Source organism: Puma concolor, chromosome A1 (genome assembly GCF_028749965.1).
Source record: "Puma concolor isolate L17-30 chromosome A1, mPumCon1.1.hap2, whole genome shotgun sequence".
In the NCBI taxonomy this organism is placed as follows: Eukaryota; Metazoa; Chordata; class Mammalia; order Carnivora; family Felidae; genus Puma; species Puma concolor.
This window is the reverse complement of record NC_141667.1, coordinates 926,196-951,841: the sequence shown is the minus strand read 5'-3', so window position 1 is coordinate 951,841 and position 25,646 is coordinate 926,196. Positions and strand designations below refer to the sequence as shown.

Here is a 25,646-nt window from a genome sequence, read left to right as displayed (position 1 = left end):
ATATACGTGTGAATGTATATGCATGTGTGCAAATGTGTGCACGTGTATATGCACATGTGGGTGTGTGCACAAGTGTGCATGCGCATATGTGTGTACAAGCATGTGCATGCGTATGTGTGTGCACATGCTTGCATGTGTGTATACATGCATGTATAGGTATGTGCGTGAGTATGTGTATTTGTATACAAGCACGTGCATGTGTATATATGTGAATGCATGTGTATATGCAAATGTGGGTGTGTACACGTGTGTGTGTGTGTGTGTGCGCGCGCAAGCCATGCACAGCCCTGAGCTGGGTCTGGTGCTGGAGGGAAAACACGAGTACCATCAACACTGAACTCCTTAAAGGAGAAGGTGGAGACAAGATGCCTGATCCAGGGACTCAGGAGTTAGGAGGAAACGGATTAGCGCACACGGGCCTGTGCGGAAGAGTCATGGGGTCGGCCGGGAGGTGTGCAGTTTCACGCCTTGCAGAGTCGTGCGGGTCTGAGCGGGCTGATGCTCCTCCGTCGGGGAGGGTCTTTGCCGAATGTAAGCTGCTGCCACTCGGACTTGCTAAAGGAAAAGCCTTGGGCCTCCAGGGAAGGGAGGAATGAACAGTCTCACAACACACTTACTTACTTCCAACCACAGTCGTGTAAACAACCGGCACATCTTGCAAAACCCGACCAGCGGGCCAGCGGTGGAGGATGGTCCTCGGCGTTGCCTCTTGGGCCCACTCACATGGTTAGGAAGGGCCGGTGGTAGTCCCCTTGGGCCACCGCAGCCACGTGCCACAGGCTGGGGAACAGCGCGAGGTTGCGAGGGCTGGAGTCGGGCAGATCCGGCTCCTGGCCTGCGCACGTGCTCTCTCGAGGTCCTCACCTGGTGGGCAGCTCCGGTCTGTCTCTCACGGGACACCTGTCCCATCGCGCCATAGCCCCGCTCTTAGAGCCCCATCGAACCTCATTTCCAGTTACAGACTCTTCGTTCGCCTGTTGCTAATGGGATGCTGAGCCCGAGCATAGCCTGCACGTCTGCCCCCTCGCGTCCACGCTGCGATGATGCTCTCCTCCTGGGGGTCCCCGAGCCCCCGGCCCCCCATCACACGTTCCTCTTCTGCTGGGTGCAGCGACTTTCTGCAGGTTTTGGGCGTCGTCTGTCTCCTCGGCCTGGTTGGGGTTTTTTTTTTTTTTTTTCCCCTTGTTTTTTTCCTCCCAAGATTTTGTGGAGCTTCGGGGTTTTTTCTCAGAGGACAAGCAGGAGAAACTGAGGTGCGTTTCGTGTCCGGGAGTCTTTGTTTTCCCCTCGGTGTTGACGGGTAGCTTGTCAGGGCGCAGACGACGGGTTCCAGACCTTCCATGCCCGGGGCCGCGAGATGTGAGCGTGCCGTGCTGCCCGGGTAGCCCATCTGCTCTTCTGGAAGTTTTAGCATCTTCTGTCCGTCCTTGGGGATTCGAAAAACTCTCGAAGGAAGTCGTAGGAGTCTGTGGTTTCCTGTTAAATTTTTCGTGTCCAAATTTTCCCTGCCTGTTCCCCGGGGAATCCTGCTCACTCCTCAGCTTCCCAGGGAACTGGCTGCTTCTGCAGCGAGAGGCTGGATTTGCCAGACTGTTGCCTCGTCCCCTGCTCCTTTCACAGCACCCCGTTCTGGATTCTAACAGCTCGAGGACGGTGTGGACCGCAGCCTCTCCCCTGGTCGGTCTCTTCTCCATCACGGGGCTGGTTGTGCTCACGTCTCAGGTTCTTGGGCTCCCGCCTGGGCGATGCAGCAAGAACGCCCTTGTGCGTGTAGGTCTGTGTCCTGCCTCTCTATTCCCAGGAAACGCTCCGGGCACCTCAGGCTTGTCGTTGCTGCCTGAGCCTGGCCGGGAGGCGGCGGGCCAGGAGGCCTGCTCCACGTCCGCAGGCCGGCTCTTCCCAGTGGGCGGTGTCCTGGGGATGGCAATCCCCGAGACCTCAGAGAATCGTCAGGGGTGCTGCATGCATCCGCCCGCTCCCCCCCCCCCCCGCTTCTGCTTAGTGCCCTTTGGCCTGTTGGCCTGAGGGGTGGTGGGTGTGTGTCCAACAGAAACATCAGGATTTGGTCCCCACTTCCCACCAGCCCCCCTCTCCTGCACCCGGCTTCCCGGGACTGGCTCCCCTTCCGCCACAGCCTGCCCGGCGCCCCCTTCCTTACGCATCAGCAGGTGTCAGCTGGCTTTGATTCTTGCACGTGTTCCTGTTAGGAAAAGTAGCAGACGCGCACACAAACACGCTTAGCAATGTGCGCTTGGACACGTAAGGAAGCGATCACACCCGGTTGTGGCGATGTGGGGATGTGTGAGCCTGGCCCCCAGCAGGTGCACAACCACACCGGGATTGTTCATCCCCTGCAGGCGACGGCGGCTCAAGGCGGCCCCGTGAGGGACTGCTGCTCAGAGCCGTCGGGCCTCGTCTTCCAGAACTCTCTTGAGGGGATCAGTCCCGTGAGATTTCCGGCTCTTTTCTGTCGCTCAGTCCTGTCATCGTCCACCTGATCTCATCTAGAAAAGGCTTAACAGCGTGGCATCCGGTCCTGGGACCACGGGCAGCCTGAGGGAGGTGGGACCGTGGTTTCTCACCACAGGCCTCTGCTCCTGGTCTCGGCCTGACTTCACTCCTGATTTTACTTCCATTTTGCATGTTTTAGCGGGCTGATGTTTCTTTAAAACCTCCGTGCTCAGGATGCGAATCCGTCACCTTCCATTGCTTGCGGCCCCGGAGTCTGTGAGGTCGGGACTCTGTGTCTTTACACTGCTGTGAGGCGTGGCACAGCCGCTTCCGTTTTCCTAACAAAGTCACAATGTTGCACGTCTACACAGAGGGACGAAAGCACACCACCTGTTTTCTTCCCTCCTCCGGCCGGTGCACGTTTCGGATCAGCCTGGACGGCACCCTGGATGGCCTGACAGGTCAGGTCCGTGTGCACGGGGCCGGCCTGCGACCCCCCTGCCCTGCCTCGGTTTGACCAAGCACCTTCTTTTGCAGGGTCGTGGACGTCCTGCTCAAGGCCATCATGCGCACCATGTGGTTTGCCGGAGGCTTCCACTGGGTGGTGGTGAAGGGGCAGCAGGCCCCACCCTCTGAGGCTGCCATCCTCACTCTGGCGCCCCATTCCTCCTACTTCGACGCCATCGCTGTCACCATGACGATGTCCTCCATCGTGATGAAGGCAGAGAGCAGGAACATCCCAATATGGGGAAGTGAGTGAGCTCCCCGTCCCCATGTGGGACATGAGTCCCCCCCTCCTACTGGGAGTGAGTCCCCTCCACCTCCTGCTGGGAGTGAGTCCTCCCCCTTCCTACTGGGAGTGAGTCCTCCCCCTCCTACCGGGAGCTAGTCCTCCCCACTCCTGGGAGTGAGTCCTCCCACCTCCTACTGGGAGTGAGTCCTCCCCCCCTGCTACTGGGAGTGAGTCCCCTCCACCTCCTACTGGGAGTGAGCCCCCCACCTCCTACTGGGAGGGAGTCCTCCCCCCTCCTACTGGGAGTGAGTCCCCTCCACCTCCTACTGGGAGTGAGTCCTCCCACCTCCTGGGAGTGAGTCCTCCCCACCTCCTACCGGGAGTGAGCCCTCCCGTCCTACTGGGAGTGAGCCCCCCCACCTCCTGCTGGGAGTGAGTCCTCTCCCCTCCTACTAGGAGTGAGTCCCCCCCACCTCCTACTGGGAGTAAGTCCTCCCCCCTCCTACTGGGAGTGAGTCCCCCCCTTCTACTGGGAGTGAGTCCTCCCCCCTTCTACTGGGACTGAGTCCCCCCCTCCTGCTGGGAGTGAGCCCCCCCACCGCCTGCTGGGAGTGAGTCCTCCCCCCTCCTACTGGGAGTGAGTCCTCCCTCCCTTCTACTGGGAGTGAGTCCCCCCCTCCTACCGGGAGTGAGTCCTCCCCCTCCTGCCAGGAGCGAGTCCTCCCCTCCTACTGGGAGTGAGTCCTCCCCCCTCCTAGGAGTGAGTCCTCCCCCTTTCTGGGAGTGAGTCCCCCCTTCTACTGGGACTGAGTCCTCCCCTCCTACTGGGAGTGAGTCCTCCCCCCTCCTACTGGGAGTGAGTCCTCCCTCCCTTCTACTGGGAGTGAGCCCTCCCACCTCCTACTGGGAGTGAGTCCCCCCCACCTCCTACTGGGAGGGAGTCCTCCCCCCTTCTGGGAGTGAGTCCCCCCTCCTACTGGGAGTGAGTTCCCTCCAGCTCCTGCTGGGAGTGAGTCTTCCCCCTCCTACCGGGAGCAAGTCCTCCCCACTCCTGGGAGTGAGTCCTCCCCCCTCCTACTGGGAGTGAGTCCTCCCCCCTCCTACTGGGAGTGAGCCCCCCCACCTCCTACTGAGAGTGAGTCCTCCCCCTCCTGGAAGTGAGTCCCCTCCACCTCCTACTGGGAGTGAGTCCTCCCCCCTCCTACTGGGAGTGAGTCCTCCCCCCCTTCTACTGGGACTGAGTCCTCCCCTCCTACTGGGAGTGAGCCTTCCCCTCCTCCTGGGAGTGAGCCCCCCCACCTCCTACTGGGAGGGAGTCCTCCCCCCTCCTACTGGGAGTCCCCTCCACCTCCTACTGGGATTGAGTCCTCCCACCTCCTGGGAGTGAGTCCTCCCTACCTCCTACCGGGAGTCCTCCCCTCCTACTGGGAGTGAGCCCTCCCGTCCTACTGGGAGTGAGCCCCCCCACCTCCTGCTGGGAGTGAGTCCCCCCCACCTCCTACTGGGAGTGAGTCCTCCCCCCCTTCTACTGGGACTGAGTCCTCCTCCCTCCTACTAGGAGCGAGTCCTCCCCTCCTGGGATTGAGTCCTCCCACCTCCTGGGAGTGAGTCCTCCCCCCTCCTACTGGGAGTGAGCCCTCCCCTCCTACTGGGAGTGAGCCCCCCCACCTCCTGCTGGGAGTGAGTCCTCCCCCCTCCTACTGGGAGTGACTCCTCTCCCCTCCTGGGAGTGAGTCCTCCCCACCTCCTACTGGGAGTGAGTCCCCCTCCTGCTGGTCGGCACAGGTCACACCCATGTGACCTAGGCACTTGTCCTGGGTCTGTTCTTTCCTTTTCTCATGGTTCCTTTGCAGCATCTGTTGTTACAACTTTTACATTTCATGCACACACAAGTGGCCCCAGATGTCGTGACGTGTTGCAGCCTGTCATCAGCTTCTGTATCACAGAGGCACTCTAATGCCTGGGGACAGCTCCCCAGCTGTGTCCCAGAGCACTGGTTCCTGTACCGGAAGCCCAGCTGTGCAAGTGTCCCTAGGCCTCGTGACAAATGACAAATTACCAAACTGGTGGCTTAAGAGAGCGGAAGCTTCTACCCCCTTCTGGAGCCAGAAGTCCAAGGCTGGGGTGTCCCAGGGCCGCCCTCCCTCTGGAGGCCTTCAGGAAAGATCCCTCCTGCCTCTTCCAGCTCCTGGTGGCCCCGCGTCCCTCGTCACAGGCCGCCTCTGTGTGTGTGTCTTTTATAAGGACGCCTGTCCTTGGATGGTCTAGGGTGGTCTCATCTTCAGATCCGTAACTAGTTACGTCCGCGAAGAACGTTTTCCCTGATAAGGTTTCGTGCACAGGTTCTGGGGGTTCAGATGTGGACACGTCGGGACACGTGGGCTCCAGGTTTCTCTTCTAAGATGTATCTTCCCACGTTTAGACCCTCTTTCCCGACAACCATCCTCTTTGGTGGTGGGAGCACTGACCCACCCCCTCACCAGGGGGCTGTGTGGCACATGTGGCCTGTGGCGCATGGCTGGGCTTGCGGCTGCCTCACCCGTGCTGGGTGGTGTTGATTTCTCCACCTGGGCCAGAAGTGCAGAGCACAGGTGTGGACAGGGCAGGTCCTGGGTGGCGGTGGGGAGGGGTGGGGGGAGTCCACACGGCCCCCTGCAGCCCCTGGCCCTTCCCTGCAGTCCTTGGTGTCCCGTGGCCTCCTCCTCGTCTTGTGAGGACACCGGGCCTGGGCTGGGGCCCACCCCACTCCGGGACCACCTCGTCATACATTTGCATCTGCAGACGCCCTGTTTCCAAATGAAGTCACAGTCCTAGGTCACTGGGGTTAGGACGACAGCCTGTGTTTTCGAGAGACACGGTGTGCCCGTAATAGGGGCGGGTGGTGTTTAAACCACATGCCTGGGGCCCTTCTGACCCTGGAGCCTTCCCCGCCGTCCTCTGTTAGCAGGGGTGCGGTCAGCCTCATTCTTCTCACTTTATCCTGATGGACAGGCCCACGGACGCTGCGGTTACTGCGGACCTTGCAGGGTGTGGGGCTGCGTGCTGCCGTGTGAGGGAGCTTTGCTGATGCTCGGTTCCCTCAGGGTCACGCATCGACTGCGGCCTGCCCCTCAGGGCCACTGCTGTGCCTCCTCCAGTCCTGTGGCCTGTTCCCACGCGAGTGCCTTCCTTCCCTTCCAGCTCTGATAAAGTACATCCGGCCGGTGTTCGTGTCCCGGTCGGACCAGGATTCCCGCAGGAAGACCGTGGAGGAGATCAGGAGGCGGGCACAGTCGAACGGAAAGTGGCCGCAGGTAGCACAGTCGCGTTTTCAGCAGATCTGTCCCGAGAGATGTGAACTTAGAGGTGGGGCTGGGTGGTGGGGACCCAAAGGGCCAGAACTGGACTTCCCTGGGGCTGGATTTGTTGTTTCATTTTATTTTTGAGGAGTGTGTGAATTCAGGATTGTGCTAACTTTGGGGTACTTTGGGTCCTGAAATTTTAAAATTCAAACAAGGGAAGCATCGCCATGCCTGTCTCAAGTTGCCGAAGCCTCTGTATTGAAAGGCGTCTCCCCGTAAGCTCCAACCGGGCGGAAGCTGGCTAACCTGGGCTCCGTGTATGGCACAGTCCCACGTCTCAGTGGCACGTCGGTCTGTGAGGCCTGTCCACTCTTTGTGAAGAGCCTGGACGGAGCCCCGAGGGAAGGTCCTGACCCGGCTGCAGGCCTGTGTCGGCTGAGGACGGTTTCAGTCACACTGTGTATCCTCCCTCCAACGCCGAAGGGCTGGGATCTGTGGGACTCTGTGGGTTCTAGATGTTCAGAAAACCCCAGAAGGCCTGGCTCTCAGGCCCCTGTGCCCCTAGGCAGCCACACGATTGAGAGCGGCCGCGTGGCCACGTGAGCCATATTTTCCAACGTCGGGGGGGCTCATATTATGTTGCTGGGGTCAGCGTGAGTCCGAGTGATTGCAGCTCCGGGTGGGGAGGAATTTAACCACGTGTGTGGTGTTGCCGCTCTGGCCCGGCTGGGTTCCTTCCGCCCACGGCCCTCACCTGTGTGCCTTTGCTGCCTGTGTCTCTGTGGGGACCTACTCCGCACTGGCAGTGTGTCCCCGGGCGGCAGCACCTGGGCCTCATAGCAGCTGTGAGCACACCCTCGTGAGCACTCCCCCTCATGAGCACTACCCTCAGGAGCACTCCCCCTCGTGAGCACTCCCCCTCCTGAGCACTCCCCTCGTGAGCAGTCCCCCTCGTGAGCACACCCCCTCGTGAGCACTCCCCCTCGTGAGTACACCCTCCTGAGCACTCCCCCTCGTGAGCACAACCCTCGTAAGCACACCCCTCATGAGCACAACCCTCGTGAGCACTCCCCCTCGTGAGTAAACTCCCTCGTGAGCACACCCTCGTGAGCACTCCCCCTCGTGAGCACACCCTCGTGAGCACTCCCCCTCGTGAGCACACCCCTCGTGAGCACTCCCCCTCGTGAGTAAACTCCCTCATGAGCACACCCCTTTGCACACTCGAAGGAGGCTGTGTTGTGTGTAGGTCTGTGCTTCCAGACTTTAGTAGAACCCGTGCTTGGAGAGGAAATCCGTCCGTGTATGCCTTCGTCCTGTGTCTGACCCGTTTCAACGGAGTAGATTAAACATCTGAAGTATGTCAGCAGCAGAGAAAATAGATTGTATTCTGAATTATGTCTAAGATTCACCTTTTTTTCTTTTCATTCCAAGATCATGATTTTTCCAGAAGGAACATGTACCAACAGGACGTGCCTAATTACCTTCAAGCCTGGTATGTAGGGTTTTTGTTTAATTTTTTTTAACGTTTTATTCATTTTTGAGAGAGAAAGAGCATAAGCAGGGGAGGCGCAGAGAGACAGGGAGACACAGAATCCGAAGCAGGCTCCAGGCTCCGAGCTGTCAGCACAGAGCCCAACGCGGGGCTCGAACCCACGAACTGTGAAATCATGACCTGAGCTGAAGTCGGACGCTCGACCGACTGAGCCACCCAGGCGCCCCTGTAGTTTTCTTAATTCCACAGAGAAATTCCTCCTCGGGAAAGCAGGGGAGACCCTTGCTCCCACCAGTGCCTCCCAGATTTCCCACAAAAGTACACCCCAGGCTGGAGACGCTCCTGCGGGACGGGCTGTGAGCCTGGGGTTCCCCTGAGATTTCACAGCTGGCAGCCATGTTGAGGGTCCCTCCAGGCACCTTAATAAGACTTCTGACCAGGAGGGCGAGGGAGAAAAGCTCACGTTAACTCCAAGACCAGCATGAGAGGCGCCAGCGCGGGGCCCGCGGCTCGGGAACTAGGACGCTGCCCTTTCCCCCGCAGGTGCGTTCATCCCAGGAGTTCCTGTCCAGCCTGTGGTTCTGCGGTACCCGAACAAACTGGTGAGCGCGTTTCCCGGGGATTCCGGTGATTTACTTGGGAATGAGAGTTTGAAGATGTTTCAGGCACCGTTTGTAGTCAATCCCGACATTCCAGAACGCTTCAGTATTCGTGCGTGAAGTCCTGTTTTCGTGGGTCGTGAGCGGAGGCCCTTCCTGTCTGTTCGGTCTGATGGTTTGATGTGAGACGGGCCCCCATGTCCCCAGGAGCCTTCACTGCCTGTTTACCAGGAAACACTAAAATTAAGAGTGCTTAAGCTCTGAAAGGCTGGAGACCGCAGGAGGGAAAGGAACTAAGTGACTTGGTATTTAATACGCCGTTGTGCGTCTGGCTCCGTGCAGAGGTCTTTGCTTGTGACAGAGCAGACTAAAAGAAGGGCGTGTGGGGCTCCGAGTGCCTGGGTGATCCCGACGGACCCCCAGCTCAGGGGAGGCAGGGAGCTGGACGCAGCCTCGGCGGGTTCTGGTCACAGGCCCCCGTGCCCTCCGCCGCCACCTCTGTAAGAGCAGAACCCCTGCCAGGGGGACGTCCTTGTGCCTCAACAGGTGTCGGGCTCTCGTAGCTGAGACTGGGACACAGGGACTCGTGTCCTTGGGCCCTGCCTGGGCACTGGATGCGCTGGACTGTTTCTTGACGGAAGACACAGGAGGTGGGTTTGTCACAGCGAGCTGTGTCTCTGTCCCACTGTGTCTCTGTGACAGCAAAACAGAAACTCCCCAGTCGCAGCACGGTGGGGTCTGGAGTCGCTGGCACGGATGGGGGCAGAGTTGTGGGTGACGTCTGTGGGCGTGAGGCCTGGCCCACCTTCTGCTGGACCAGACCCCGTGCCTTCAGGTGCAGACGGACACAAAAGAGGCCCCCAGAGTGGCCAGTGAGTAAATGTCAGAAGCGGAAGCCATGGAAACCGAGAGGTGGCACAGTCTCGCGGTACGTGACCGGAGAGGTGCGTGCGTCAGCCGGCATCTGAGAGTCAGAGAATCTGTCATCGACGTGTAGAATTCTAGGTTTTCCACTTCTTAAGTTTGCTTTGTCAACTTAGTTTAAGCAAATTGCCTCTCCTGGGTTCTTCTAGAAGCCTTCAGCCTGGCTGCTTTGCAGTCTCTTCTCGTTGGCCTGTGTCGTCCTCTTCAGCTGCATAATTTCCCGGAAAACCGCCACTGACCACTTTGCACCCGGTCCTGTGGGGAGGAGGGTGGGCCAGGGCCATGGGGTCAGCGGCCGGAGAAGCCCCTGAGGTTGGGATCGGGGAGGGAGGGGTGTTCAGCAGCCTGTGGGAAGGACTTCAGAAGAAAGCCCACGTGGGGGACCGGCGTCAGGGTAGAAACAGGGCGCGTGTCCTCTGACGTCCGTCCCCGCCCAGTACTGGCACAGCAGCGAAGGCCGAGGGTGGGGGGCGTCCACAAGTCTCGGGGTGCTGGGCACGCACAGGCCCCGCAGTGGGGGTACAGGTGGGTGTGGGTTGGAACGCACCTCACGCGGTAGGGACCGCTCCCGAGGCCCGCACAAGGCAGGCTCCTGGGCCGTAGACCGAAGCTGCGGGACGGCTTGAACAAGGGACAGGACGAGGGATGCACCGGCCCTGGAGCCGTGGGAGGAGAGGAGTGTGTCTAGAGCGGCCCGGAGGTGGTAGCCACCCGCCTGCCCCCTTGTCCCAGAGCAGACTGGGGAAGAAGAGGGCATCAGCGTCTTGGTGAGAGACGGGCAGGTCGAGGCCAGGACGGAGGGCGGGCACACGCTGGGTCAGCTGTGACTCATGCTGCTCCTTTCTTGCCCCCCAGGACACCATCACGTGGACGTGGCAAGGACCTGGAGCGTAAGTGAGACACTGCGCGCTCTCACGCGTCCTGTCCTCCCCAGAAAGCACAGTGGCCCCTCAAGCGACTGGCCTGCACTTTGGCCTGCGTTGTGTTGTGCACACGTGGGAACTCTGGACGCGTGACCCGCTGCTGTTCAACAGCAGTTCAGTTCTGCCCCCTGTGCAAACCAGGTGTACAAACCTGGCCCGTTCTCACCCTCCTGGCGTCCAGGACCTAAGTTCGTTGTGGGAAGGTAACTGGGAGTGGCTCTCCTTCCCACTTGCGCCTGTCGGCTCGGTGACCACCGTCACGTCGGACACCTGCGGCTGCTAGGAAGGGAGGGGAGCTGCGGGGACGGCCCCCGTCTCAGGCCCGGGGGGCTCCAGGACAGCAGGCCTCCCCACGACGCCAGCATTTGAGCTGCTGTTTGGCGGTGGGAAGGGGCTGGTGGAGCCAGGCCCCCAGGCCTTGCCAAGGCATTTGGAACGGAATGCTGGGAGGACTCCCTAAAGGGCAGCGTCTGCGCCGGCGAGGGGTGGGGGGGGAGTGATAGCGTTGCGGGGGCTGGAGTGTGGAGGGTGGGTGGCAAGAAGCAAGAGGGAAGCTGGGAAAGGCAGGAGGGGGCTCCTCTGGGCTGTGGCGGTCAGGCTTGGGGGTGGCAGTGACGGGGCAGAGGTCGGGTGTGCAAGGAGTTAAGAGGGCACTTGTCCACTGTGGAGGGTGAGCGATGGCCCAAGGACAGGACTCGGATGGCTCCCCTTGTCCAACTTCTGCAAAGAACAGGTTGGTGATGCCAGTCAGGAGCTCTAGGGCCGGGCCCGGAGAGGTCTGCGTCACTGGGGACGGCCAGGTCGGGGACAGCGTCAGGTAGGCGAGGTGTCCTGAGCTGGAGGACACATGGGGGAAACGTGGCATGCAGGGCAAAGGAGAGCTGCAGGGTCGGTGCATTTAGTAGGGACAGGGAAGTCCCCTGTTCAGTAAAGGTAGCCCCATCCTCCTCACTGCTGCGAGGTTCGGGTCAGGCTGAGGGAGGCTCGGCGTCCGCTGAAAGAATTCACTGCACAGTGGTGCCCTCTGCAGGGGAAGGCATCCGGAGGCTCTGCTCCAGAATCGGAAGTAGTTTAAACAAAATCGAGAATCCTTTAACCAATGCTGTAAATCTGTTTGTTCGTTTTAAGGTTGAAAATCCTGTGGCTCACGCTCTGTCAGTTTCACAATCGAGTGGAAATCGAGGTTTGTATAGATGCGGCGTCCTCTACAATGTCATGTCGGGGTTTATAAAGGTAGGAACCGTAGTGTTGGCGTCGAGGTCTGCGTAGATGCACCGCGATACGGTGTTACGTCGGGCTCTATACAGATACAGCGTCGCACAGGGTTATCCTCTGTGCAGATGCAGCTTAGGCAACCTTCACTGGGGTGTATACAGATACAATGTCGTATTAACGTCCGTACCAACAGATGTGATACAGCGTCTGCAGGTAAAGTTGTATGTTGACGTCTACACGGATACAGCGTTTCACAGTCTGTGACTGGGGACTCTACGGATATGAGTTGAGCATTGTCATTGTCCGTACAGATGTAATGTCGTGTTGGTGTCGTGCAAACACAACGTGACGTTACCTGTGTGGACGTGGTGTTAGCGGATACTGTGTCATATTTGTGTCTGTGGGGATGTGTTGTACGACGTCGGGGTCTCCACAGACACAGTGTTACGTGTTGTCGCGGCACATACTATACAGTGTCACGTTGTGTCTCAGTGTTATACGCATCTGTCTTGCTTTGTAGCTCCTTAGAGGTACTTCCCGTGGCTTTTCATCAATCACATTGTGTCTCTTGCATGATTTTGAATCCGTTTAGATAGGATTTTAAAAATCCACAACCGTCTTTTAACACGGTTAGCAAATTGGCGCATACGCAGCGAGTTATGTTTTGGCGTTTTTACGTGGTCTGATACTGGCGAGTTCACGTGGCACGTGTCTCGTACTGCCGTTTTCTGTTCGATGTTCGGTCGGATCGCATAACCTGCCTCCCGGCTTGCAGCCCGTTGGGTGTCCCCGAGTCACGACTCCTGTTCCCTCCACTCTGTTAAATAGTCACAATCATGCAGCCTGCACGTTTCATCCAAGTGCATGAGGGAGGAGGGTTCCTTTTTAAGAAGGGAACCAATAGGCTAGTCCCGCACCGCAGAGTAGGGATGGCCCGTTCATGGCGTGGAGGGTGTAACGAGACAACTTCCTTCCGGTAAAAGTTGTCATGTTGCACCGAACTTACTGATGAGCCTGGCTTTCGGCCGGCCTCCGGGTTTGTTACTTCAGGAGAACAGAAGCCACTTAATCACAACAGGCTGAAGCAAAGGGTCCCCGGCCCGCATCCGAGGGTGGCGGGCCTGCCTGCCCCTTAGACCTTTGTATGTGGCTCGTGTGCCGGTGGCCCGGAAGCAGCCGGTGCAGGGGCCTCGGAGGACCGTGCCTCCGGTGTGAACTCCGTTTCACACCTCGTTTCTGATGTTCTGAGTTCAAAAGACACAATGACTTTTTGAAATCGCTCTAAGTGTCTTTACTCACGCCATGCTTACGGGTGTCCGTGAGCACCTGTTGTGACTTCCACGGCGTCTAGTTCATGGTGCCGGGTGAATGAGGTCACGTGATGAGGACTGGTGGCATTTCAGGATGTCCTTGCACTGTCAGATGTCTGTGATAAAGAGAGAGGGCACAGTGACGCCTGCACACAGTGGGGCGGCAGCAGAGCGTGGGACTCACTCATTTAAAGCGCCGCTCACGCGAATGCACACTTCCGTGGGACGGTTTGTCATAATCTGAAAATGCAGCGGATGTCAAATCTGGTGCTTTTTCATGAGGAAATAGTTTGTCGTGTTACCCCCAACACCAGCTGAGGCCTTTCGAGAGGAAGGCACACGAGTAACTTTTTTGCATCCGTAGAGGAAGATTCCGTGTGAGATTGTCACCCAGTGCGCCTGCAGGCAGGGGGCGCTCCTGCCCAGGAGTCGCGGGTTGTGAGTGTTCACACACGTGTCCGTGCATGCGTGCACGCGCACCGTGGCCACTTTGAAGATGGTTCTAACGGAAAGTGCTTTGACAGACCTTAATCGTGTCAGACTTGCGACCGTCACCTCCGGTGGCCTGGTGATGCCCGTGGAAGTAACTCGGCCTTCTCTGTGCTCAGTTCCTTCCCGTGTACAGCCCCTCGGACGAGGAGAAGAAGGACCCGGCCCTGTATGCCAGCAACGTGCGGCGCGTCATGGCAGAGTGAGTGCTGTCCCTCCCACGCCCCGGGCGCAGGCCCCCGCCGCCACCCTGGTGCCCCTGTCACTGCCCGAGGATGGCCCGGGGCTGCCCCTCAGCCGCAGCTTCCTCCTGAGCCCTGGGAGCAAACTAGCCAGTAGCCATAGGAAAACGGTCTCTGCAGAAGCGAGCGAGGGCCCGTTGAGTGTGCACACGGGCGGGGGGCGTGCGTGGCCACTCTTTTCGCACCTCCGGTGGCCGTGGGGTCACGGTTCTGCCTCTGCTTCGTTGCTTAACTTGGTGAATTCAGACGCGTGGGTAGGAACCAGTCAGCCCGGTGCCGGGTCTGCGCCCGAGGGCGAGGGGCCGCACCGCCTGGGCGCCCACGGGGCTGTCCTGTGTATCAGCTCTCTGTTCACCCGCTGCAGTAGCCGTCAGCCCTCTTCCTCCCTCTTCCCAAGTCTAATCCTGGAAGATAAAGTGCTTCCACAACGAGTGTGCGTGCCCTCGGGGAGTTTCTCGCTTTTGTTTCCATACCCTTCCCGGCCGTTGTGGACGGGGAGACATCAGCCTGCGCCCTCTGCACCCCCTCCCCCCGTGTCCCGTCTCCTCTACCCTCCTCTCTTCTACTCCCCGGCAGCAGGGGCTGCCTCTGTGTGGCCGCTGAGGTCCCGGGAGCGGTTCTCAGAGCTCAGGGGCTCCGCGGGGTCCCCGGCGGGAGGTCTGCGTGGCCTCGGAGGCGTTTTCACAGGCACTTTTGCCGAGCTGGTGTGGCCTGGGTGTGAAGTCAACCCTGTCCCCTCACTGTATACAGATCGCACCCCTGTGGCAACATACTCTGTGGGACTGTATAAAGCAGAATCCTAACCTGAACACAGGTAAATTCGAACTCCGCGTGTCCACATGCCCCTCAGAAAGCTAGGCTGGGGACAGAGCCCAGCAGATGGCTCCGGTCCCCCTGGGTGCCCAGCCACTGGCAGCCCGTGTCCCTCCCGCTCTCAGAATCCCGGACACACAGGCAGCAGCTGGCCACCAGGATGCACGTGACTCAAGGCAGGGCGTTCGGTGACACCTTGCTTCAGCCTCTCGGTAAATAATCCCTACGGAATCGAAGGCTTGACGGGTGTGAATTCTTTTTAATTCCCGTTCAAATAAATTAGCCATTAATGTTGATGAGTATCTCACAGACTCTGCCTGTTAACGGAGGACAGGCATCACACGTCGAGTGGCAAAGGGCAGAGAACCCAGAAACAGGGATGTGGGGTGTCCCCTTCCTGGTTCCGGGCCCACCTGGAAACAGCCCGGGTCCCTGAGGGACAGTCTCAGACGCTCCGGGTGCATTCCGGCTCCTGTCCCCACACGGGGGTCCTAGCGGCTGCGGGAGAGCCGCTTCAGAACCCGCTTCCTTACCCACGATCTCTCGTGGGACCGTCTTGCCACGAGGGGCTGTGGGAACGGTGGCAGGTGCTCTCGGTCGTAGGGGAGGGGCCCCGGGTCCAACACTTGGCGACTTTTCTACCATTGAGGGTCCCCCTTAATGGGAGACGCACATTTTTCAGAACCCTGATGCCCCGCCCCTGACCTCAGGGCGCCGTCAGCCTGATGAGAGCGGCCCCTCGCCACCGTGAGACCAGCGGGACTTCTGGGTGAGACCCCCCCCTCGCGGGGCGGTGTCCGCTCGGAGGCACCCGCCGGCTGCCTGGCAGGGGGACCGTGGCAATCCTGCGCTAGCCGCGAAGCCTGGGGCCCCAGGGTCCAAGTAACTGAAATTTGGGGTTCGCTCATAAGCTTCTCCATTCAGTGCCACGTGTGGACTTGACACATTGCCTTTCTGCGCACGTCGGCGTGCTGAGCGCCCGCCACCCCGTGGCTCCGGTTACGGGCTCGTACGTGGCGGGTGCCCGCGTGGGCTTGCGTGAGAACGCCGGTGCAGGCTCCGGGGCGAGGGCTGCAGCCAGGGCTGATGCTCTGGAACCACGCCGCCCCTGCTCAGACCCCCCCATCCTCCCCTCCTTCCTCCAGGTGGGGTCTGTCTGTCCTGCTGGGGCCCCACCAGACACCCCTATCTTGGGGGGATGCAGGAGTGGACGGGCGGGGGCACTCGGGAAACCACAAGGGTCCTGGCCCAGAGGGCGTTTTCAGTGGGTTCCTCCCCCCCGGCCTTCCCCGGCTTCACCTGCCTGAAGGCTGCCGGGTGCCGGAATCGCGAGGGACAGCTGTGCTGTACCCGCAGGACCCAAAGGGACAGAGCGCTGGGCCGGGTGACGAGCCCCTGAGAGGCGGGCTTGAGAACTGCTCATCCGCTTCCTAGAGATTTTCACATACTCATGTGCTTTAGTCCAGTTTTTACAAGTTTTTTTTCTTGTTTACTTATTTGTGAGAGAGAGAGAGAGAGCGTGAGCAGGGGAGGGGCGCAGAGAGAGGGAGACACAGAATCCCAAGCAGGCTCCAAGCCGTCAGCCCAGAGCCCGACGCGGGGCTCGAACCCACCGACCGCGAGATCGTGACCTGAGCTGAAGTCGGACGCTCCATCGACTGAGCCACCGGACGCCCCGCTTTTTAAGACTTATCAATGTGGGCGTACTTCCGAGGTGGACGGTTCCTCCTGCTTCTGGGAGTTCTTTGTCAGCCCCCAGCGCCACAGACACGCCATGGCTCTCCGGTGCGAATCTCTTCTCCGGCTGCCGTCGCGTGGTCGTCCAGTGGGTGTCCCTTCTTGGGAAACGTGTTCAGTCCTTGACGGGCACACCCACCCCGACACCACCTGCATTCATAGCAGTTTCTTCCTGTTGTCGAACTGAAACGGGTTTTCACGGGGCCACAGGAGTACCACAGAAACGTGGCTGGCACATAAACCTCTTAGACCCAGAGGCGGGGATCGCTGTCCGCAAGCGTAGGTCTTCGCGCGCCGGCCACCGTGCGCCTCACGCGGGACGTGTGGGGCGGCAGGTGCTGCTGCTGTGTGGACGGGGCGGGAGCCACAGGGGAGGGGCCTGTGAGGCGGGGCCGCTGCGACTTTAGCGCTGGTGGGGTTTTGGAGGGGTGGGGGTCCGTTGCTGACGGCCAGGAAAGAAGTCTTGAGACCTCTTCGGCTCCAGAAGGGGATTCCGCGGAAGCGCGGGGACAGGGCCGTGGGCAGGAGGAGCGTGCTGGGGCGGGTCTGCATCTGGGGGTTCGGTTCGTAAAGGACCCGGGAAGGCTGGCGGGAGGGCTCTCACGTGCCCGGGAGGATCCCGGGAGAGGAGGCCTTGCTGTTGGGAAGCTAAGGCTGTTTTCCCCCTGGGGAGGCCTTACCCCTGGGACGGTAGGGGGTTCTGGGCAGGTGCTCTCCTCTGGACCCGCCGCAGGCCTCTGTCCGTGGGCCGCAGGTCACGAGGAAGTTTGACGTTGCCTGCCACTTCTTCTGGCCTTTGTTCCCACAGCGCTGTGGGGGGTGATGTTGGGGCTGCGGGGAACGGAGCCTACAGGCTTCTGGGGACGGGGCTGTTGATAAGGTCGCCTTTTCTCGTAATTTACTAAGATGTTTGCAAACCGACTGAGACTCACGTCCCACAGGACCGTGAACTCTATCGGGTAACCGTGTGCTTTTTCCTTCTCTCAGCTTTAGGGCAGCCGGGAGTGCATGAGGAATGTCACTTGTGTCCCACGGGGGGAGGGGAGGGGTGCCAGCTTCGCCCTCAGCCCGCCCCACGCTCTCCCCAGCGCCGGGCTCCCGGGGTCGCCCTGCACGGGCTCCTTGCTGTGCCGCTTGGGGGGGGTGCTGACGGGGTGCCCTCCTCTCCCGCAGGGCCCTGGGCGTCTCGGTGACCGACTACACGTATGACGATTGCCAACTGGCCCTGGCGGAAGGCCAGCTCCGTCTCCCCGCGGACACCTGCCTTCTCGAGTTCGCCCGGCTGGTGAGGGGCCTGGGGTGAGTCTGCTTTTTCTCACTCGAGCCGTCAGCTCGGAACGGCCCTCCCTCGAGGCTGTGGCGGGTTTGACGAAGCTCGGGTGGTTTGCTCAGCGACGGGGAGAGCTCTGAAGGGCACTGCCGAGACGCCGCTTCTAAGACGGGAAGCTTCTGGAAACTTCCGTCAGGCCCTCGCAGGGGCCCCCACCCCTGCAGTTGTTGGTGATCAGGCTGGAGATGGCAGTGGGCGCGGAGGGTCCGCGGCGGCCGTCGAGCAGATAAAAGGGCTTGTGCTCAGGGTTTCGGGGGGTTTTCCAAATACCCGCTTCAGACCCCCAGTGCTCGGCAGCGGTCTCTGTGGGCTCCACCCGGAGGACCGTCGCAGCGCGGCCGGCGGCCGCCCCCACTTGCCCGAGGGTGGGTCCCCACAGCTGGCGGGGCCTCGTTCCTGTAGACGCCGAGGCAAAATTATTAGAACACTTTTTTTTTTTAAATGAACTTGCCTCTTGTTGTAAAAGCAACTTCACTCTTTTCTTGAATTTTCTAACAGTACGTTTCCTGTTCTTAGCATGCTGTAATTTCACTGAAAAATGTCCTTCCTTCTCTTTTTGTGTAGGTTGAAACCAGAAACACTGGAGAAAGATCTGGATAAATACTGCGACCGGGCCCAGACGCAGGGGGGACGCAGGGTGGGCCTCCCCGAGTTCGCCGAGTACCTGGGCGTCCCCGTCTCAGACACACTACAAGACCTGTTCTCCCTGTTTGATGAGGTGGGGCCATAGCCCTGTGAGCGGTTTCGAGGCAAAACCTCCAGCTTTTCCAGCTTTCCCGTGTACATTGTTTTGTTACGATAGAAGCATCTCTTGGAGACTTAGGAAGCAGGGCGGGAACGACCCCTCCGCGCCCGTCCGACCAGCCCGCCCAGAGTTTTCTCCTGTGCTGTTAAACGCACACAGAAGTCGGACGTTTAAGTTAATGTCTGCTGATAAACATACCTGTGGTTTGGGGTTTTACGGTGGGACTGCCAAAAACCTAGTAATATCAGTGTCCCCTTCCCCAGAAACCCAGAATTCCCAAATAACGGGCCTGTTTCCCCATGATCGGCACGTGGGGTCGCCACGGACCTCCCGTCCAGCGCGAGAGGACCCCCCAGCACAGCGTCCCTCACCCCCGCCAGCCATGCGTCACAGTCGGGTCACGTGTCGTGGCTGGACTGGGGGTCCACGGCCACCAGCACCAGCTGGGCCCCGGGGGTGGAGCTGGGAGACCACATGCCGGGAGCGGTGGCTGCCACGCCCGCTCTTTCCCGGATGTTGGCGTCGAGGGATGGACCCCTGTGGCGGCCAGTCCCACGGCAGGCCATGTGCCGAGCAGCCCCTTCAGCCACAAATGTGTGTGAACAGCACAGCACGTTCCACGTGAATGTCACAGCGTGTCCTCTGTGGCGACGTGCCACGTTCCATGCGGCCTGGCCCGTGGTGGGACCAAGGAGAGGCAAGCGTGTGACTCGGGCACGTCAGAGACGCCACAGGCACTCACAGGTCACGGTGACGGGCGTCCTGCTGACGCGTCACAGCGCGTGGCCCCGTGTGCCGCCGTCACAAACCGGCGGGCTGGCCTGGAGGGTCCCCCTCGCGGAAAGGCCGCTCGCAGCTGCGTCCTGGCCGCGCGCTCCCGTCGTCGGAGCCCCAGCCGTGGCGGTGTTTTCATGCTGGCGCTTTGCCACGGTGTCGCGTCGGAACACAGCAGCGAGCGGCGTCCCCGGCACGTGCATCGGGTGGGGACCCGCAGACCCCCCGCCGCAGCACGCGGCTGTTAGGTCTTACTTCCCACCCCGGGCGCCCAGTGGCCCTGCGACACAGACACTCCCCGTTCCACACAAAGACCCTCAGACCCAGAAGCTAAAGGGCCGGGAACACACAGGCTGAGGGGCCCGCAGTGAACTCACCTGCCCGGCCCCTGAGCTCGCTCCGGAGGCCACCCCGCCTGGGCCACGGGTGTGGCGCCGTCCCAGGGAAGCCTGTCCCTTCCCTTCGGGGGACGGCAAGGGACCCCTGTGCCCCACCCCTGTGCCAGAAATCTCCCCGCCCGCGAGGCCTCCACCGCCCCGTCCCGGCTCATCCCACGCCCCGTGGCGGCCTGCTCACTCAACAGCAGCCCGGCCCGCAGGCTCCCTGGGGACGTGCAACGTGGGCGCACGGCAGGCCAGGCTGGGTGCCCCCCTTTCCACGTGCTCACCTAGGTTCTCGGGGCACAGATGAGAGCCTTGCTGTCTGCTGGGTTTTCTAGAAGGAGAGCCTTAGGCAGCGGGCACCGCATCGCGTGAACTTTCCGGAGGAGATTCACGTGCTGCTCTCGTAGACTTTGAGAATCAGTTGTAACGTCCTAAAAGCGTGTGTGCTGAGGTCACCTTGTAAAGGCCAGTCGGCCGTGAATGTTCTTACAAAATACTCATTTCGTGGGGCGCCTGCGTGGCTCATTTGGCTAAGCGTCCAACTTCAGCTCACGGTCCATGGGTTTGAGCCCCGCGTCAGGCTCTGTGCTGACAGCTCGGAGCCTGGACCCTGCGTTGGATTCTGTGTCTCCCTCTCTGCCCCTCCCCTGCTCACGCTCCATTTCTCTCTCTCTCTCTCTCTCTCTCTCAATAAAACAGATAAACACACACAAAAAAAATTTTTTTTTTTCAACGTTTATTTATTTTTTGGGACAGAGAGAGACAGAGCATGAACGGGGGAGGGGCAGAGAGAGAGGGAGACACAGAATCGGAAACAGGCTCCAGGCTCTGAGCCATCAGCCCAGAGCCCGACGCGGGACTCAAACTCACGGACCGCGAGATCATGACCTGGCTGAAGTCGGACGCTTAACCGACTGCACCACCCAGGCGCCCCCACAAAAAAAATTTTTAATACGCATTTCATGTAAGCAGGTAATAGCAAATCAAGTGGAACTTTTTTTTTTTAAAGTTCATCTTGAGAGAGAGAGAGAGAGAGAGCGGGTGCACACACGGGAGGGCCCGGGAGAGAGAGAGAGAGAGAGAGAGAATCCCAAGCGGGCTCTGTGCCGACTCAGGGCTCCATCTCAGGAACTGTGAGGCGTGACCTGAGCTGAAGTCCGGAGTCGAACACTTAACTCACTGAGCCACCCAGATGCCCCTAACCTTCCCGTTAATATCCAGGGATTAGCGTTAACACCCCAGCACCACCCCACACGCGCGCGCGGAGGGACCGGGCTGTGCCCTGAGGATGTGTCTCCTTCCCAGAGTGGAGATGACACAATGGATCCTCGGGAGTATGTCGTCGCCCTGTCCGTCGTCTGCCGGCCGTCCCGGACTCTGGACACCATCCAGCTGGCATTCAGGGTAAGTGTGGAGTGCGTATGAGGTCGGTTTGTAGGGACGGCGAGACACGGATCACATCAGGCCTGCCGCACCCGTTTACGAGCCCTCGCGGTACGGACGGGCTTCCTCTGTGCCCAGCTGCCGTTCTCACGTAAGCTCGTGTCAGCCGTCGTTTGTGAAAACGCCCGAAACGTCCTCGATCCATTTCCTCCTGCAGTTCGTGGTCCACGCTCACAAGAAGGGCACGGGGTAGGATCTTTGTGAGTTCCGGGGCGCCTGGACAGGGCTGCCCTACGCCATCCATCCGGCGCAGCCCGCACCCGGTCCGCTCTCCCACCGCGGCCTCTTCGTCAGCGCGTCGGCTCGGGCTGCAGAGCGGCTGTGTGCCCAGCGCCGAGCCTTCCACCACATCCCCGGGATTCTGAGAGTCTGAGAAACACCCATAACGGGGTCCCGGCTCACGTGCCCTCACCCGGCCGCCTCCCCAGGACACTGTCAGCTGGGATGGGGCTGGGCCGGCTTCACTCCCCAGAAACACAGTTTTGTCAGGGTCTGAGAACGGCTCCTTGTTACAGATGCACCTCCTATTCTAATTGTTTTTGAAGGTTTTTGTTTTTGAGACAGAGACAGAGCATGAGCAGGGGAGGGGCAGAGAGAGAGGGAGACACAGAACCCGAAGCAGGCTCTGGGCTCTGAGCTGTCAGCACAGAGCCCAGTGCGGGGCTCAAACTCACCGTGAGATCATGACCTGAGCCAAAGTCGGACGCTCGACCGACTGAGCCACCCAGATGCCCCCAGATGCAACTCCTATTAGCCAGACTCGTGAGAGCCTGATGTATAAGCCAGGCAGTGCTTGTATCTCAGTGCTGGGGTCCCACTGGACGGGCAGGCTTCTCAGGCCACTGAAGGAGGGGGAGCCCGGGAGAAGGCGGCCCCCGGCTAACGGGCAGACCGACGGGCAGCGCTGGGGTGCTCACGCTGCGGTTGACAGCTGGTGCCAGCCCCACAGGGACTCTCTCGGTCACTCGCCAGAACCTAAGCAGAAGCTGTTGGAAAAGGTCAGTGGGTCAGCCACCCCCTCAAGGTCAAGCACGGTGGTGGCACATCCATTTCATTGAGCACCCACGCGTTCCACCACCCGGAGGCCCCCTGCTAGGGCAGCTGGGTGTGGCGCAGGCCTCCGTGCTCCTGGGAGTGGGAGCCGTGGGGTCAGGGCCTCTGCACAGTTGGGGGATCGTGGGTGACACCAGCCTCTGCCTGCAGATGTACGGGTCACAGGACGGCTGCATCGATGAAGGCGCCCTGTCCAGCATCCTCAAGACCGCCTTAGGCGTGGCCGAGCTCACCGTGACTGACCTCTTCCGGGCCATCGACGAGGAGGAGACGGGGAGGATCACGTTTGGTGAGCGGCCCGGGCGCAGGGGGAGGACGGCTGCATTGTGCAGGCGTGTGCCCAGGAGGCGGGCCGCGGGAGACACCATCCATGCTCGCCAGGGCCCCGCGGTGTCTCGGGCTACACAAGATTGTCCGAAGGAAGGTTCTTCCCCAGACCTGGCGGGGATGCGTTAGGGCACTTGGGATCTGATCCCTGCGGGGAATTAATAGGGCCAGACTTCAAGCCCAGGCTCGGAACCCCAGATCCATGCCACCCCCGAGGGCAGCGGGCGGGGTGTGCTGAGGCCGGGCGGTGGCCGCCCACGGGGGTCCGCGATCCGGGTTCTCCGTGGAGGCGGGGAGCCAGCCCCATCAGGACCGACCGCTGCAGGGAGGGGGTGGGGGGTCGGCTCATCGCTTTCGGCCACGCAAAGTGGAACAGCCAAGATCTTCGGGGACTCAGACCTGAAACCCACCCTCAGGCCAAGGAGGAAGGGGGAGGGGCAGTAGGACCCCCAGGAGGCAGCCCCCTGTGCACACCAGCCAGTGCGCACGTCTGGAAGTGAATGTTTCCTTGCTAAAAAAAACAGTAGACATTTGCTCAGGAAAGGTCATTGTTCGTGTCTTGTTTGGATGTGTTTTTAAATTGCGTCCAAATGTCAGACACGTGTGTTGGTTTAGCGTGAGCGTGTGTGTGTGTATGCGTGCGTGTGTCTCCGCCTGAGGGCAGGTGGTGTTGTCCGGGCGCACTGAGGCGTGGTGATGACGTGCCTAGTGAGCACCTTCCAGAAAAGCCCTCCCACACCCAGGCCTAGAGCGTCTCCAAGCCGTTGGGGCGCCCCGGGGGCACTCCCCACCCCAAGACTGGGTCCCAGGCCTGGTAGACGACGCGGGGGCTCAGAGCCACTCAGGTGATTGGCCGGGAGGGCGACCCTGGTGTCTCCAGCGCGTAGACGGGTCACCAGTGGCGGCTGCCTCGCAGGTTATCAGGTCACGGTGTGGACACTTTGTCCTGCCTCTGAGCCGACTCCTGGGTGAACAGCGGCTCCTTTGCACGTGCCAAGCACCCGGAGTACGCCTGCGCCTCGAAGAGCACGTTCGCCTTAGATTTCCCCAAGGCGGCAAAGCCGAATGGCTCTGAGCCCCGTTCATACACAGCCCCCCCCCCCCACCATGGACCCCAGCCCTCCCCCCTCCCCCCCATGGACCCCAGCCCTCCCCCCTCCCCCCCATGGACCCCAGCCCTCCCCCTCCCCCCCACATGGACCCAGCCCTCCCCCTACCCCCCACATGGGCCCCAGCCCTCCCCCCTCCCCCCACATGGATCCAGCCCTCCCCACATACATGGACCCAGCCCTCCCGGGAGGGTGTGAGATGTAAGCTGGTTGCCCATGCAGAACCAGGCATGGGGGCCCCAGGTTCCAGACGTCTGTCCCCCTGTAACCCAGGCGCCCGTCTTTTCAGCCGACTTCCGCAGGTTTGCAGAAGCGTTCCCCGACTTTGCAGAGGACTACCTCTACCCTGACCAGACGCGTCCTGAGAGCTGCCCGCAGACGCCCCCAGCTCCAGCCCCCAACGGCTTCTGTGCTGACTTCAGCCCTGAAAACTCGGGCGTTGGGAGGAAACCTTTCCGGAAGAAACTGGACTAGGATGAGGGTTTCTGGCAAGATGAGGCGTCTCCGTGGCCCAGTCACCACCCGCCTCCACGTGGCCGTGCGCCCGCCGGCCTCAGGCCCATCCACAAGACTCGGGCTCGCCACCCTGCTCCTCCGTGGACAGCCCCGCGTGAGGGAGGCCGCGTGGCCGGGTGCCTGTCCCCGTCGCCCGGACCATCCTGGCTCGTTTCCACCACGGTCTCTGCCACGTCCCCGTTCGTGTCCCTTCTCGGCGGCTCGCCCGGCGGACGGGCCTCCACGTGCACGCGCGACACACGCTTGAGGCCAGGGCGCGTCACACGCGTTTCCATCCCAGCACAGACCGTCCGCCGACCTTGGGGGTCACAGGCTGGCTGGGCCGCATCTAATTTTAAACGTTTCTGTATCTGTGGGCGCTCGCGGGCGTTTTATAAACTTCGTTTAGATACTTCGGGAAGCTCACAGCGTTTTTTAAAAAAAAAAACAAAACTTGTTTTCTACTTCATTTTTCCTTTCAGGGCTAGAGGATATTTATTTACGGGCTGTTTTGTGATCAGGTCCGAGGCTGTGTGGGGCTTTGACTTCAGCCTCTTGCCGGCCTCTCTCCACCAGGTCCACCCATGTCTGGGTCCCCCACACACGTGGCCCAGAGCTCCCATCTGCCTCTTTAACCCTTTTCAGACCCCTCTTTTCTACAGACGTTACCAGCCTGGTGTCTCCGTGTTAACGGGACGTGATCTGCCTCCCCGTGCACATAGCGGCCTCAACGGTGGTGCTGGGCCGGCAGGGGGGCTGCCGACGGGCCGGGCCCGCTGGGAGGCCGACCCTCGTCCCTGCTCCCGGTGCTGGGTCCCACGTGTGCAGGGGGAGGAGCTGTGGGGGAAGGGAACCGTGTGCAGACCGCGGGAGCCGGTGCCGGGGGTACAGCCCGTGCGAATGGCAGGAGGTCTGGGGAAGGCCGTCAGGCCTCTGGTGACCCCGAGGGGAGGAGCACAGCCTCCAGACGCAGGAAAGGGAAGGTTCCTGTCGCCTTTCCCCCCCCACCCCACCCGGAGCTCAGCCTGGATCACTCCCTGGACACACAGCTGGAAACCTGTCCTTAAAGCACAATATAAGCCCCGCGGTCTCCACTCCGTTCCCTGAAGCAAAGCCTCTGGGTTTGCCTGGGGGGAAAGTTCTTCTGAATTTCTAAATAAGTTGTATTTTGTTCTTGGGCCTCTGTGTAGGAAGTGACCGCCAGGCCCGAAGTACAGGAAAAAGCGTTTGTAACCTCTCCAGGAGTTCTCGGTGCGCATTTCCATCCACGGCCACGGCCATGAGTGAAGGAAAAGCCCCCCGGCCTCGGCTGTGCCCCCTCCCCGGCCACACCAGCGTGACAGTGCCAGCTGGGCGCCCGCGGTGGCCAGACACAGCCTGGCGGTTCACGGCGATCGGTTATGTAACTGTAGATGCATACAGTTTTGTTTTTAAGAGAGAAAACGTACAAGTGACGGAGGAAGGAGGTGAACAGACTAAGATATCCCGAGGGGAGGCCCCTCCCCGTCTGCACATGAAGGGCTGTTTGAACGGAATGCCGTGCGCGTTTTCAGGAAAAAAGCCTCTGATAAGCAGACTTGGGATGGATGTTTGTTCCTCCTGCCCTTCCGGCCTCGCACCTGCGGGCGTTCAGAACGTGGATATGGCTGGACCCCTTTTGTGGGAGGTGGGGACGGAGACGACGGGGGCCCCGCGGGGACCGGGGGTCCGGGGTGGGCTCTGTGAAACAGCTTTGGTCTCCACTGGAATGAATAAAGTGTAAAGTCGTACGTACCTGA

At 60.5% G+C, this 25,646-nt stretch overlaps 1 protein-coding gene across 2 annotated transcripts in view; it reads left to right on the top strand.

Annotated features, from left to right (window-relative positions):
- The window catches only part of LPCAT1 (lysophosphatidylcholine acyltransferase 1), a 55,424-nt gene extending 29,778 nt beyond the window's left edge, over positions 1-25,646 (top strand). For both annotated transcript variants that reach the window (XM_086675427.1, XM_086675419.1), the window contains exons 3-14: positions 2,989-3,203; positions 6,365-6,477; positions 7,897-7,957; positions 8,501-8,559; positions 10,336-10,370; positions 11,532-11,586; positions 13,537-13,619; positions 17,383-17,508; positions 18,104-18,257; positions 20,747-20,845; positions 22,088-22,226; positions 23,663-25,646. In XM_086675427.1, coding sequence (XP_086531553.1) covers positions 2,989-3,203; positions 6,365-6,477; positions 7,897-7,957; positions 8,501-8,559; positions 10,336-10,370; positions 11,532-11,586; positions 13,537-13,619; positions 17,383-17,508; positions 18,104-18,257; positions 20,747-20,845; positions 22,088-22,226; positions 23,663-23,847 — 1,324 coding nt within the window. In that variant the 3' untranslated portion in view covers positions 23,848-25,646. The remainder of the gene's footprint in view (positions 1-2,988; positions 3,204-6,364; positions 6,478-7,896; positions 7,958-8,500; positions 8,560-10,335; positions 10,371-11,531; positions 11,587-13,536; positions 13,620-17,382; positions 17,509-18,103; positions 18,258-20,746; positions 20,846-22,087; positions 22,227-23,662) is intronic.